Source organism: Pinus tabuliformis, chromosome 9 (genome assembly GCF_031772625.1).
Source record: "Pinus tabuliformis cultivar Carrire ecotype Pingquan chromosome 9, CPIR1, whole genome shotgun sequence".
Lineage (NCBI taxonomy): Eukaryota > Viridiplantae > Streptophyta > Pinopsida > Pinales > Pinaceae > Pinus > Pinus tabuliformis.
Window position 1 is genome coordinate 2,018,848,916 of NC_142307.1, and position 16,086 is coordinate 2,018,865,001.

At 38.5% G+C, this 16,086-nt stretch overlaps 1 protein-coding gene across 2 annotated transcripts in view; it reads left to right on the plus strand.

Annotated features, from left to right (window-relative positions):
• The window catches only part of LOC149157184 (uncharacterized), a 349,833-nt gene extending 335,610 nt beyond the window's left edge, over positions 1–14,223 (plus strand). Inside the window, exons 9-11 of one of the 2 annotated variants that reach the window (XR_016262468.1) lie at positions 13,350–13,415; positions 13,522–13,684; positions 13,778–14,223. Coding sequence is in view for 1 of the 2 variants with exons in the window: in XM_089439187.1 (XP_089295313.1) it covers positions 13,350–13,415; positions 13,522–13,632 (177 nt within the window). In the remaining variant the exon portion in view is untranslated. Of the gene's footprint in view, positions 1–13,349; positions 13,416–13,521 lie in introns of both variants that reach the window. The other variant, XM_089439187.1, reaches the window with a different exon arrangement.
• The last annotated feature ends 1,863 nt before the right edge of the window (positions 14,224–16,086 follow it).

Consider the following 16,086-nt stretch of genomic DNA (forward strand, 5'->3'; position numbering starts at 1 on the left):
AAACTTAAAGACATTTTTGAAAATTCTATTTTCAAACACGTACCTTTCCATCGATGAGTGCCACCTTGTAACCTTTGACTTCCATTGTTGAAATGGACACCAGGTTCTTATTGCGATCAGGTACATAAAAGAGATTCTGTAAATGAATCAAGTTACCCTCATTCAATTGAGGGGTAACATTCCCTACACCCTTTCCGGGATAGGTGGCATCGGCTCCAAGTATAATCCCACGATTGTTTCCATCTCTACCAAATTAGAGAGTGCACCCTTCTATCCAATGAAGTGCCTTGAAGCACTACAATCAATAATCCAAATTCCCAAAGAATCTGAAGGAGAGGGCCAATACATGATAACGCTTCTTTATCTTATCAAAAACAATATTTGATTCTTCATACATGGGGTTCCTTGCTTTCTTTGAAGAGTCAGCCATTTCCTTGATGACCTACATTACCTGTCATTCCTTTTATCATTGAAGATGTCCCTAGAATGATTGTTATCTTCATCAAGAGATGTGTCTCTGCCATTCGGACACTCCTTCGCATAATGGCTGAACTTATTGCAACCAAGGCATCTGCCTTTCCTTCCACCCTTAGATCCGAACTTCCCAATGAAGTGATATTTAGGTAGGCCATCAGAAACTTCCGTTGCGCCATTTTAGTAATATTCTCTTCTTCGACTTCACCCTCGACGAATTTGAAGAGGGATGAGGAATTCATTGATCCTTTTTTTTCCTTTCCCAACTGTCTTCGGTGATTGCTCTTTCACTCTTGCTTGGGCATTGCCTTCACTTTAGCTCCGATACCATGTTAAATTTTAGGTATGTTCTATGCTTAAAGCAATTTATTTCAATTTTCACAGTTAGCTCAATATCTTTTCTAGATTAGCAATCACGTCAACATTAAAGTAAACTGCAGATAGAACATAAACATAAATTGCAGAAGACAAGCCAAGACAAGAGGACACAAGATGTGGCGCTAGCCAGGGACAAACCCCAATGTGGGGAAACCCTTGATCAATTCTTCTTATATGTTCTTCAATAGTTCAGCAGAGAGAGAGAGAGAGATAGTACGTTTACAACAGAAGTCAACACTTTGACTTATCTAGATAAGAGCATATATCATCTCTATGAAGATAATACATGAGATCAGTTGAAGACATGCTGCTTCAACTGATTCTCCAAGGTGACTCCTTCACCTATCATTGTGTTGCATTTCATCATCATGCTGCACCTCACCGTGTTGCACCATGTTGCACCCATCATCACTATGTTGCATCTCATGATGCTTCATTAATCATGATTGTACCCATCATTGTACTGCATTATGTGCCATTGTTGCACCATGTTGCCATACTGACCTATGTGTTGGCTGCATCTTGCTTGCTTGTTGTCCCTAGCTTGCTTGTTGTCTTTTGCATGCTTGTTGTTGGATGCTAGTTGTCCCTTGCATGCTAAGCTGTAACATTGCATGTTTGGTGTATTTGTTGCTAAGTACCATACAACTGTCCCAGTTGCCCCTTGCATGCTGCTCCCCTTCGGAGACAAATGCTCTGGTTGTTCCGACAGTTACGGCAGTTCCAGTTGTTCCCGACAATTCCCGGCAGTTCCGACAATTCTGGTTGTTCCCGGCAGTTCCAGCTTCTGCCCTCTACGTCAGCTTTCTTGCATGTTCCGGCAGTTCCGGCAGTTCCAACAGTTCCGGTAGTTCCCGACAATTCTGGCTATTCGCGACAGTTCCAGATATTCCCGCAGTTCCAGCGATTCCCAGAAGTTTTGACAGTTCCAACTATTCCAAGCAGTTTCGGCTGTTCCTGGCATTTCTGGCAATTCTAGTTGTTCCCGGCAGTTCCGGCAATTCCAGTTGTTCCCGCCAGTTCCCACTTCAGCCCTTTGCGTCAGCTTTCCCGCCTGTTCCGGCAGTTCCTGACAGTTTCGGCAATTCCGACTGTTCCAGGCAATTCCGGCTATTCCCAGCAATTCTAACTTTTCCCGGCAGTTCCGACAATTCTAGCAGTTCCGGCTATTCTTGGCAGTTCCAGTTATTCCAGTTATTCCCAGTAGTTCTCGGTAGTTCCGGCTGTTCCCGACAGTTCCCGGCAGTTCTGGTAGTTCCGGCAATTCCGGCTGTTCCCGGCAGTTCCAGCAATTCCACTGTTCCCGACAGTTCCCGACAGTTCCCGGCAGTTCCGGCAATTCCGGCTATTCTCGACAGTTCCGGCTTCAACCCTTTGCATCAGCTTTCCTGCCTGTTCCAGCAGTTCCCGACAGTTCTGGCAGTTCCACCAATTCCAGTAGTTCCCGACAATTCCGGCTATTCCCGACAGTTCCGGATATTCCCGGCAGTTCTGGCTATTCCCGGAAGTTCCGGCAGTTCCAGCGATTCCCGGCAGTTCCAGCGATTCCTGACAGTTTCAGCGATTCCCGGCAGTTTCGGCCGTTCTCGGCAGTTCCGGCAATTCCAGCTGTTCTCGGTAGTTACGGCAATTCCAGTTGTTCCCGTCAATTCCAGCTTCAGCCCTCTGCGTCAGCTTTCACGCCTGTTCCGGCAATTCCTGACAGTTCCGGCAGTTTCGGCAATTCCGGTTGTTCCTGGCAATTCCGGCTATTCCCAGCAATTCCGGCTTTTCCCGGCAATTCCAACAATTCCGGCAATTTCAGCTATTCTCGGCAGTTCTGGCAATTCCGATTATTCCCAGCAGTTCTGGCAATTCTCGGCAGTTCCGGCAATTTCGGCTATTCCCGGTAGTTCTGGTTTCTGCCCTCTGGATTAGGGCAGCATTATCCCTTAGGATCTCTCCTCCCACTAAAACCCAAAGACAAGTAGAGAGGAATAGATCCCAAGTGTGTTGAAATGACTTGAAGGCCACCTCTATTTATACTAAAACGTTGAGCACAAGTGGGGTTTATTTGGTTGTTTGCTGACCTTGACGAATTGTCCCATAACACAAATAAATTCATATCTCCATGAATACTTATCATAATCGGATGATCTTTAGATCAATCCTACACCTCTCGATGAGAGGGATCCATGAAAAATATCAGCTTCCATTAATAAGATGACCCACATGGAGTTTGGCCCTAGTTGCCAATTTTAACAATAAGCAATTGAGGAAATTCTTATTGGTGTTCTTCGACGACCTCCTCATATACAGCAAAACATGGAAGGAGCACTTGGGACATCTTGATGAGATTTTGGGCATTATGAAGGAGCAGTCACTTTATGCCAAGGCATCAAAGTGCAAGTTCAAGATGATAGAGATCCTTTATTTGGGACATATAATCAGTGTGCAGGGGGTACAATCGTACAAGTGCATCAAGAGAATATTCAGGCTATATTGGATTGGCCCATACCCATGAACCTTACAGAGTTACAAGGATTCTTTGGGATTTGTAGTTATTAACTTATTACAGGTGATTCGCCAAAGGATTCTCTCAGCTAGGCACACTATTGACAAATTTGACAAAGAAAAGGGTGTTCAGGTGGACAAAAGAGTTTGATAGAGCATTTAACAAGCTCAAGGAGGTGATGAGCTCATGCTCAATATTTGCACTTCCTAATTTCAGCCAACCCTTTGTATAGGAGTGTGATGCTTCGAGTGAAGGGATAGGAGTCGTGCTAATGCAGAATAAACATTTGATTGCTTTCAAGAGCCGAAAACTCAGGGATCTAGAGAAACTCTACTCCATCTATGACAAAGAGATGCTTGCCATTATGCATGCTTTGATGAAATTCAGGCACTACTTGGTAGGGGGCAGGTTCGTGGTTAAAACAGATCACAACAGCTTATGAAATTTCTTGGAGCAAAAGGACCCCAATGAAAGACAACATAAGTGAGTAAGTAAGGTTCAAGCCTATGTTTTTGACATTGAATACATGAAAGGCAAAAAGAACGTTGTGGTCGATGCGCTCTCTAGGAAACCAACAACATGTTCACTCATGGAGATCACAGAAGATTGGAAGGCCCACCTCATGGTGGAATACTCTAAAAACAAGTTTGTTTGTGAACTAATGGATGGCCTTATCCAAGATGACAGGTAAAAAATAGTAGATGACATCATTTTCTATAAAGACAGGATATATTTGGTCCCTGTCCACACTCAAGGAGAAGACCTTGAAGGCTGCAGATGACACACCATTAGTAGGTCACCGAGGGTACTTCAAAACATATAGACAAGTTAGGGAAATGTTTTCTTGGAAGGGCCTCAAGGATGATGTGTCGAGGCACATAAGGGAGTGCATGACTTGTCAGCAGAGCAAGCTCATGCATACCCATTCTGCAGGATTTCTACAACCCTTGCTTTTCGGGAATAGATTGACCAAGGATTGCATCTACATGGTGGTTGACAGATTGGCCAAGTTTGCTCATTTCTTCGCAATTTCAGCTAATTATAAGGCCACACAGGGGGCATAATTGTTCTTGAAGGATGTATTCAGACTCCATGGGTTGCCTAAAAATATAGTTAGTAATCTAGATGGCAGATTTATGAGTGCATTTTGGTAGGAGCTCTTCATATTAGTGGATATAGAATTGACCTCTAGTACCAGCTATTATCCTCAAACTGATGGCCAAACAGAGATTGTGAATAAGTGGACTAAGGGGTATTTGCGTAATAAAGTGACAAGGTAGCAGAATGCATGGATCAAATGGTTACATCTCAAGGAGCATTGTTACAACACCACTTATCATATGTCTATTTAGTATTGGGATGGCCCCATTCAAGGCACTGTATGGGTATGACACCCCATCTTTTGTCGAGTTAGCATTTGGGGATAGTAGGGCCCCAAAAGCTGAAGATTGGATACAGGAGAGCCAAGGCATCCTATCCTTAAGGAGAATCTATAGACTTCCTAAAACTAACAAAAGATGTATGCGGACAGGGATAGAATAAAGCACAACTTTGAGGTGGGAGACATAGTTTTCCTAAGGTTACAGTCATATAAGTAGTCTTCACTCAAGAAGAGCGGTGCAAAAAAGCTTAAGCCAAGATTTTGCTGCCTTAATCCACGCTTGAGATTATTGTGGAGAAAATATCTAACTTCACTTGGTGTGGCCTTGGGGGCAAGTCTTGAATTGAGATTGTCACTCAATTCTCAACTCCTCCATCTAAGCTTACTTCTAGTCGAAGCCAAGTATGTAAAAGCAGCATAAGAACTTAAGACATAATCGTCGATTCCATGAGCATGAACATCCACAAGTATGAATATTGCAAGATAAGAAAAATAGACTAGTGGCAAATGATAAGTACTTGAAAGCAAAAGATCCAAGTGCAAAAGATAAACTTGAAAAGTAAAGGTTGGAAAGTAAATTGCTTAAGAGATAAATACCCCACAAGACAAATACTTAGGAAAGATAAGCATGCATAACAATGAAAATACTTGAAAATGTAAGACTTGGAATCAAGATTCTTAATAAATGATTATATGCTTGCTTGAAAAGAAACAGATATTGCGTCAAGATAGATGCATTTTAAGAAACCAAAATTGTGAGATGGATGTAGAAATTGCTCTTGGTTAACTTTAGCTAAAGTTAGATGGTTAGTTCTAAGATCTAAGGCAAGTTCCAAATGAACTCACTCCCCAGACCTTATCCTCGCCGAGGCCTCAAACTCAAAATAAGGAGGCAATAGGGGAACAAGGATCCCTAAATTGCTACTTCAACCAACAAAAGTTGGAGGTAAGTTATTATTGCAAAAAATTGACAAGTTTCTCTCTAATATAATGAAGAATTGCTTGCAAAATAAAAGGTGCTTGAAAGGTAAAGCAAAGTAATGAAATGAGAAACTAACCAAATTAATGACAGCAAGTGAGATGCACACAAGAATTGCAAGAATAAGTAAATCTAGAAATTAAACAAATTGCATGAAAGTGGAAATTCTACAAAAGAAATTAGATGCAAAATAGATAAAGAGCCTAAACAAATGAGATTGTACAATGGATAGGTTTGCATAAGTAAAGAGAAGCACATTAGACTAAATTGCATGAAATAGTTGAAATAGATTGCAAAAAAGAGATTAGATGCATTAGTGTTTATCTACTCTATTTTAGTTTAGTTAATCAAAATAGCCACTCAAACATCACATGAAACAATTTCTCCAAATGGGGAAGGGGAGATACCTAGGGGAAAAGTCCCTTGACTCTCAATAATAAAGGTAAATTTTATTAAATCCCTCTTATAGAATTAGGGATGAGGAGTGATTTGGAAGAAAGGCTTACAATGAAGTCCCTTAAGGGAGCAAATTGGCTTCTCCAAGTACTTGTAAGTTTCAAGAATAATTGCAAAATGAATGTTACAAATTGTTACCTCTTGAAAAGGAAATCAACAAACTTAGAGACAAAAATAAAATGAATATATTTTCAGGAAAGAGGGAAATGCCTTGAAATTAGAAATGATTACATGAATTTATAAAGCTCCTTTGGAAAATCCAAAGGGGAAATTTTTCTACAAGGGCTACAATGCTCTTCTTGAAGAAACTTGAGTGGGGAGAGACTCTTGAAAGGAGTTCCAAGGGGGGGAAAGAAGTGTTTCTAGAGTACTGGGGAGTTGGGGCTTCCTTTTTCAGTTGGAGTTGAAGCATTGATGTACTCATAAAATTATTAAAGAAGCATTTAGTGGTTTTTCTCCTGGAAGGGTTTCCACCTAAAAATTTTGGTGTCTACTGTCTTTGATTCTATGAACTGTTGATTTATGGCTTTAATCTAATGTTGAAGATAATTAATGCTCTGAAAAAGAAAAATTAACTAATTGTAAGTGAAATACTGATTCACCCCCCTCTCAGTATTTCCAACACTCCTAGCATCTCATCTGATTGTTACAATCAATCTGACAATCTACTCCCTCTAAATAGGAAGCCTCATCACCCTAGGAGATTGCAACCCTTTCTTCGAGGTCTGAGCTCTTGTCCATTTTCAAGTGCCACTCTAATCGTGGGATGGTTATACATCCTCCTCAATCTCGATATTGAGGACTTGGTCCTTACATCCATCTAATGTACCATTTGACCCCAGAGAAAGAGCAAAAGCAATAATAGCAAAGTAATTAAACATAATGTACCTAATGATGAAGCAAGACTTTGCACAGTCCATTCTTTTTATCAGGATAATCCACTACATTTTAAGCTTCCTCATGTTGTCACCATGTGATGCAAGCTTCATCCAGAAGACACTATAGTCTTTCTTCTCTAGATATGAGAGTGGCTCCTTCATTCTCTTGTGCCATCTCCCTCTTGGAGCTAACTCGTCCTGCATTACTTTTGCATCTTGATGATCCTCAAGATGGATCTGCTTTCCTTGATCACAACCTTAATCAGGTAGTCAGGGATAGAAGCATTTGGTTAGCCAATTACTCATGCAGGAAGAACAAACAATTAATCTAAGAAGCTAAATCAATCTAAACAAAAATAGTATCACAAAATAACATAAGTCTTGAAAGTACTTATCTTTAATGAGGATTGAAGGAAGCTATCAGCTCCCTCTTGATCTTGCATCCTTCTTAGCCATGAGTCGCCACTATCCATCACATATGTCAATGTTGTCTTCACAAGAAGAAATGCTTCCTTTGTATTGTCATTTCCAGATCCTTAATCTCCTTCATTGGCAGCCAAGCCCAATTATCAATGTACAAGATGACCACTGGATCTGCATCATACCATCTCCTGTTGGGAGACAGGCCCATCCAGGGTTACTCTGAATATGTCATAGGTACTGAATTTACCACTTGAATTGAATCATATTATAAAAATGCTAAATCACACTAGGGTTCCAATGCTATAGAACCCAAGCCTTTACCATTCCAAGGCCACTCCTAGGGCTTCTCCCAAACCCTGACCTTTATTTGTAAGAATGAGAGCTCGCTAGGGTTTCCTCCAAACCCTTGCATTCTTTTAAGTCTCCCACATCTTAATCTCTTTCACTCTGGTTGAGTAAGAAATCCATCATAGGTGTCTACATAGGGTTGATCTCAATGACTTTTCTTCAGCCTAGCTCTGATTCCATGTTAATTTTAGGGCTAGATAGTTCTTTGTTGTAGAAAATTGCACTTTTAAACTTTTTCAACAATTTTTACATTACATTCACCCCATATCATCATTAGCAATTATGTAGAGAGAACAATAACATTAATAGTGCAGTGGAATAGTAAGGAACATTAGAAGAAAAGCATACACAATAGAGACACCAGGATTTTTTGGTCAAAGACCAAGGCAAAACCCCACAAGGGGGGGAACCTATAATCAATTCTTCTTCTTTTATTAGTCAATCAACGTTCAAGTGAGATACAAAGTACAATACACGAGTCTTTCAACATCAATCACAATAGGCCTCCTAGGGCCAACCCAAGATAGAGGCATTCACAAGCCCTCCACAATACCTATGAAAGGTTTCCTACTGATTAGTAGATGAAACCATAAAGCTGCCTCCATATCACTGTCATAAGCACAAGTAACTCTGCCCTACATCACTGTCCAATAAGAACGAGTAACTCTGCCATACATAATTGTCCAAATAAGAACAAGTAACTCTGCTGTACATCACTGTCCAATAAGAACAAGAAACTCTGCCATACATCACTGTCCAATAAGGACAAGTAACTCTGCCATACATCACTGTCCAATAAAGACAAGTAACTCTGCCATACATCACTGTCCAATAAGGACAAATAACTCTACTATACATCATTTTCCAATAAGAACAAGTAACATTGCCATTCATCAATGTCCAAAGAAGATAAATCTTCCCTTTTGACCACAGTTCTAGGGCTCACAAAGGCAGCCTACTAAACTGTACATTAACTGCCATACAACCTCTGTCCAAACTTATTAAGGGTTCTTCTAACTAGCCCTCGTCAACCTTGAAAGAACATCAATATGAAAGACACCATACATACCTCATTATAGGACGTCAACTCTGTCCTATATAACTCAGCCTGTGCACTGATGTTCTGAGGTCATGGTCCTTTGATTAGAGCATCCTGTACCAACTACAGGACATCTCCTAAACTGCCAAAACAAACCTCAATACCTGTGTTATTCCTCCTTCTGCAAGTCCTTCAACACAACTCGGCCCTTCTTTTCACGAGCATGGAGACCACTGTCCACACATGAACAGGGCTCGGCCTTCCTGAAACACAGATACATCTGCGGCTTTAACACAGAGAGACTTGTCACGAACTTATGGCCAGAATGCTCCTTAGAAATTCAACCAATCCTTCTCCTAGTTACGTCCAAACCAAAGGTTAGATTAGGCCTCCTTTTGTTCTCACCCACTCTTAGAAATCCCTAATCATCTCTTGAGACCTTGCGGCCTCACTTAGTAATCCAACAGAGGCCTGTTATGGCCTCCTTCTAGGGTTCAGCCCTTTCCAACAGAAACACTTGTCTCAAAATAGAACTTTGACCCTCTTTCCTTCCATCTTTGATGAAGGCCTCAGACTTGTTGGGCGCACATAAGAGAGAGAGAAAATGAGTGTGATGGTTGGTGATAAATGAGCTACAAGACCTCTTAATTTATATTAGACGTTGAGGGATTCATGAGGGTGCCTTAATGCCAACGAAACCCTTAATTTTGGTAAGGCTGACTTGAGGAAGGCCCACTTATTATTTAATTTTTTGTTGCTTAGAGGAGAGACCGACTAGATGAATGTGATTGCTTTCCCAACATAGAGATTGAGTCACATTATTTTAATGAAAGAAATACTAAGCCGATTTGAATAATAATTTTCCTTTAACCATTTGAATTTTCTCTTGAAGCAAGATGGTTTCTCTTGGGGTAGTTGGGCTTCTATTGGTGTAATTGGATTTCTCTTAAGGGGAAATTCATCCCGAAGTTGCCCCAAATTTCAACAGGGTGGTTTCAACATTTAGTTCAGCTGGGTATGGCTTTTCGAGGTATGCAAGCAAAACAACCAACGCTCATTAGACTCTGATCTGTAAGTTGCCCCTTCCTCCAGTTGGTTTAAATTTATTAATTAATAGTTAAGGAATGTAAAAATAGAGTTTCAGTCAACTGTGGTTTCCCCATGCTGGTGTTGTAGTTCCCTCGATATTACAAAAGCAAGGGTCGAAACAGGGGATGTTACAGAAGATGAATGGAACAACACCAGCTATGAGTTTATCATATCATCCACAAAGAGATGTCAAACAGAAATAGTTAACAGATGTTTAGAGGGTTATCTATGATGTTATTCTTCAAACAAGGAATTTCAATGGATATCTAGCTCCTAGTATCTCATACTTTTTGCAAGATAAGTTCAAAGTACAAGAAATAGAGTGACATATGGACAACACTAATGACCTTTGACAATTCTTAAGGAAACCCTTCAAATGACACAAAATAGTATCAAGCAACATGTAGATCAACATCGAAGTGAAAGACACTTTGAGGAGGGTGATTGGTATTTTTGAGACTAAAACCTTATAAGCAACCTACACTTAAGCAAAAGAAGAATCAGAAATCAATTCCAAAATTTTATGGACCCTACAAGATTATTCGCAATATTGGACAAATGGTGTGTGAGTTAGATTTTCCTTCTTCTTGCAATCATAAGGTTTTTCATGTATCTATCAAAGGATCTTAGCTCGAGTGGTTTGGTGAACAATTTGTTTCCCCCGCTAAGTGGGTTCAAGTCTCCAGAGACATGTTGTAACTGGCTCGTTAGTGGCATTAATGAATAGTTGTATTTAGCGTAATAGTGCTAGTTGATCTTTCGAAGTTACCAATTCTCCAAAGATCTCAATATTGTTTGAAAAAAAAAAGGTTTTTCATGTATCTTGCCTAAAAGAGCTTTTGGAACAAACTATGCTAGTGCAAACAAAACTTCCATAATTAGATCAAGAAGTGAAGTTGATTCTTGAACTAGAAACAGTTATAGATCAATTTTCTCTCTTCAGAATAGAACCATTATGGAGTACCTATTCAAGTGGAAGATTATGCGTCTAGAAGAAGCTACATGGGAAAATGAGCAATTCTTGAAGAAACACCCTCAAGCTTTGAGGGAAAAACTTTTTTAAAAGGAGGGAGGCTATGTAAAGGCTCTTGGGCCCTACGTTAAAGCCCTAATAAGCATTCATTATTAATTTATTCTTATATTAGTAGGTAGGCTAAAACCCTTCATTGTACCCTTTCATTATAATTGTATCCTTTGTCTCCTATATATATACCAAGAACCACCTAGTCTTAGGATCATCATATCTTGTCTTTGTATTGGATTCATTGTAAAAAAAGGTTTCCCCCTCAAAGTAGATTGTATTATTGACTGTTTATGTATTTGAAGTTGCTTGGTTCATAACAATGATCAACTTCCCCTAAAGCCCTCTCTCCTAACATCTGAGGGAAAAGGGAAGAAACACCTGATATATGATTGGTCGGATGATCTGGAAGAACTGAGGGGTAAGGTATGAGATATGTCTCGCTATCTGCACATAGATGTTCGCAATTGTTACCTAGATGAGGTAGCTTGACTACTGGTGTGGTGTGAGATATCCCAAGAGATGAGGCAATAGGACTATAACGGTCTTTTTGGTCAAGCATTGATACCCTCTCAATGTCTCACAAATTTGATATATGATGTAGTATTGTTGTCTACGTGCCTTTTGGTTTCTCTATTTGCTAGAGGCATCAAAGATAAAATATGTAATTGATCAAACCGGGTCTAGATGGGGCTAAGTGAGATCTAAGCCCGAGGGCCTCCTTCATGTACAAGGCCAAGCATCTTTGGTTAGGAAAATGGAAAAACTTATATGGAGAATTTGAGATTCCATAGACGGGTAGTAAAAAGCCGTCCTCTAATCTCATAATAGAGGGGTCACCTAAAGATGAAGTGCTCCTTTGTCTCAGTCTTATGAGGATAGCAATGTTGGCAGATCTATTTCCCCAAATGATACGGTGGTTGGTTTCCACCCAAAGACAATGAGAACCAACCTGAAATTGTCCAAGGAAAATCACGAGTGCATGCATCCAGTGTCTGTTTGTAGTGGGGTTGAACAATAAGACCATCTCTTAGCTCCAAAAAGTTCTCCACATAGAATTCCATCTTGGGACTTAGCCCCCCCGAAGGATCAACACCATGTAACTTGAATAAAGTATTTGATGATGTCCTCTTTAGTGATCCTTTTAAAATCTTTCTTATTCAACAAGGGCATCAAGAGAGTATCTAAATGGAGGGAGGTAGTCAATCAAGAGACCAACAAATTCAAGTAGGCAGGAGGCCTCTACAAATTACAAAGAGCTCAAATGAAGGTACTAGATATGGCTATGGGCTGCGAAGAATTGTTATCCTGCACACCCGGATTCAAATCCTGCTGTGACATGTTTTGCTCTTTGTCAACTAATTGTTGATTGAGGCTCTTCGTGAGCCATGAGGAATATCTCATCCTTAGTTATAGGTTGGAGGGTGAAGTGTTTGGTTACACCCTTTTTTTTGGTCCATTTAATCTAGCTCAAGCGGTAGAAAGGAGTGGTGGGAGCAACATGGAATAAATAAATAAATAAAATATATTAGAATTGATCCATCTAAACCGTGGAGCTCTTTTAGTACCAAGAGGTTGCACCTAGCTTTTTTCCAATCAATATTGGTGCTTAATAGATCTAGGGTTTAAACAGGCTCTATCCTGGCTTTTTATCTCAAACATAAAATTGATTTATGCCTCTAAATTAATACATCCAACCATGCTTTCAGAGTGCCCAAATAAATGTGCCAATAGATTTCTCCTGGTTGGACGTTATTTTCTTCCTGCGACATCATATGCATATCTGTGCAAGATGGAATTAGAGAATTTGTATGGTGTAGTCTATGACAATCATATATTGAACATATCATAGTAGAATTTAAGCTTCTGTCCCAATACCCTTCAGTTCAATTTTCCCACTACAAAATCCTCCATGCCAAACCTCATAGTGGGAAGACAAGTGGAGGAGAAGATTGACAAAGAGAGACAGTAACTCAATTCTAAACATGATGGACAATCTAAAGGACTCGACCAGATAATCTCCAACATGTTATAACCTGACTACCTTTTTGTTTAAACTCTGTTATTAAAAATTGCCACTAGCTGATTGGAACCAATAACTAAAGGGTGTCCTTATTTTTGTGAAGTCTTAAGTTTACTCCGTTCAACATGGTCTGTGATGGTTAGGCTACTAGCGTTAGATTCTTTAGTGAGATTATATTCCGTAAAATTATCCGGTTAATCAAATAGATGTGCTAATAAAATGAAACATCTGTAATTGAATATTTTTGTCCAATGCAGAATCGTAATATATCATCGGAGCTATCCACTGTTTTACATCATTAGCTGAAAATTTGCCTTTTTTCCTTCTTTTTTATTTCCTTACTAGTTTGTTTGCTTCTAAGAAAAGATATCCGAACATGAATATGGGGAAGAGGGCGATGATCTTGATTTTGGAGCACTTCAAGAAGGATATGTAAGTCACCGACCATATACTTCAGGTTTTATTTATTTTATCATTAAGAGCTGTGTGCTGATTCCAGTTGATAAGGGGGCTGATTTTTTAATATTTTATGATTCAGATAACGGTCACTCCTTTGGGTCTCAAATCTCACATACAGCCTGATGTCTTTAGTTCATTTAAAAAATGGGTATCTATTGTGGCTGAGCTTGGAGTGACATCTGCTTTATGATATGGAAAGTCAAGACGGTACTCTTAGATTTTCAGACATAAAATCCTGGCAGGTTTGTCCATTTATTTCTTATTACATCGGCAAGTAAAGATCAGGTCTTTCTGGGTGCAACTGAAAACCACTGAATTTTTCATAATCATGCCAGTATTAGGTGCGGTGCCAACGACCTTTTGCTAGTGGATTACAGCCTTCAAGGAAGACAAGAACAGGAGGTGCAACAGCAATGTGCTTTAAGATGATTATTCCATTGGAATATTGTTTCAATACACATCTGTTAGACCGTTCTATGTGCAATTAACCTTTGTCAGCATGCATTTACAGTTTAACATCAATAGTATATAATGATATTTATTACAAATATAATGTTAAGCTGTTTTCACATTACATATAGTAGTGTATCAAAATGATATTTGCAAATTGTTTCGAAGCATGGTTGGTTGTACTGGTAAAGAGGAGTAAATGGCAACTGTTCTCTTTTGAAGGCGTCCATCCAGAGTCACCCAGTTCATGTTTGTGTTTAAATCAGTGACAATGAACTACGAAAAAATTTGCCAGTGCAAAAATATATGACAAAGTTGCTATTTTGTTCAAGGTACATGATTGAAAATTTTAAATTATGTTCCTAAACCATTTTCTATAAACTTAAGATAAATTTATGTGTCCTTATTCTGTTTTGTTTTGTTCTTTTAAACATGTGACATACTAATCTTATTTGAATTTCATAAAATAAAATAAAAAAAAACGAGTTGAATGGAATATTCGTTAAACATAATTAAATTCAAATTTAATCAATTATATTCGCTAAACATAATTGAATTATCTATTGGGTCATGATATTTGCCAAATTTTGAAATTTGTCCTTGAAATTCAGCAAACACGGTAACTACGGTGCATGACAACCTTTTGAAATCTACCTTATTTTCTGAAACGTGGCATTTAATTTTCTGGAGTTTTTGCAAGGCAGAGAAACAACCCTCATAATTTGTGAAGTTCAGTATATACGAGTAAGGATGATGGAAAATCATTTAAGAGATGCTCCTGTGAAAAGTTAGCATCCATTCCAAAATAGAAGTTCTAAGTTCTAAAAACATTTGACGCAACACATATGCATGCAACCACACCAAGCTTCATATTCAGTAGTTTAAATGAGATTTGAAGTATAGGTCCATGCTTAACAAGGCTTTTCTTTCTTGAGAATCAAATTTTAATTGTAATAGGTGATTAAGATGAATACGCCTCAACTAGAAAAGTGAAATATACTACTAATTTTCTCATTAACGATGAGACCTTATCTGCAAAATAATGACAATATGATAGTATGTCATTCAAAGTACTAATTTCATAGTTTTGCAGCAGACAAAAAAATACACAGTAATCGTGTTGCAATAAATTTTTAGAGAATAAATTTGTTGACCGGTCTCGCCAGATGCAAAATATATGTCTTGTCATTCTATTTAATGTTAAATGCATATTATAGCACAATTGACAATTATATTGACAATTACTTGTTTCCAAGTAATTTTTTCGTGTCTGAATCATACCATCTGTTTTCCTTTTCACTGTAAAGTGTTACTTTTTTGTTATTCATTAAAAATGAATACAAACTTTCCAGTTAGACTCTGGACATGGATCTGCAGAAGCAGAGAATCACTGATCTGAGTCCCATGTGAGGCTGTAAAAACTGAAAATAAAAAAACAATAATACCTGAATTAAGGATCCTGAAACAGCTAGAGAAAACAGAAAATACATCCAGAAATTACAGCCATTTGATAGGAAAAGTTTTAAAAAGCATTTAAAACCAGAGGTGGTCAACCAGGCCTGTAGACTTTGGAGCGGAAAAGCTGAAATCTCAATCAACTGAGTGTTGTTCTCTTTGTCAGGAGATCTATAGAAATGGAGTGGGAGCTCTGTATCCAAATTCAGAGCTCTCTTTGAGAGAAAGTCAACCATGGAGTTTTACTCTATAAATATGCTAAAATGTAATATCTTGAAACTTCATTTTTCTTTTATCATAAACTCTGGTGGATTGATCTTATCGTAGATTTCAACGTGAATAAGAAAATCCATCACTGAATCAGCATTAAAGAAAATGATAGTTTAAGTACTAAGGAAATGACAAATTTTGTAAATGTGATGAGGATTTTGTACTTTCGTTTTTTACAAACAATGATGATTGAGCTTCTTAGATGTTTTTACAAACAAAGCATATATGAAGTATGACAATAAAAACTCATTGGTCTCATCAGCATACTAGTAATAACAACATAACATAATTAGTACTCACAATTCCCAAAAAAAAACCATCACTTCAAGATAAAAATAGAAAGCTCAAGATAAAAATAGAAAGCTTAAAATATGAAAACAATCATTATAAAACTAAATAATAATAAAAAAATTAAAAATTATATACTTGAGGGCACCAAAAAGAATGGGAAGAGTTAGTGTATGAAATC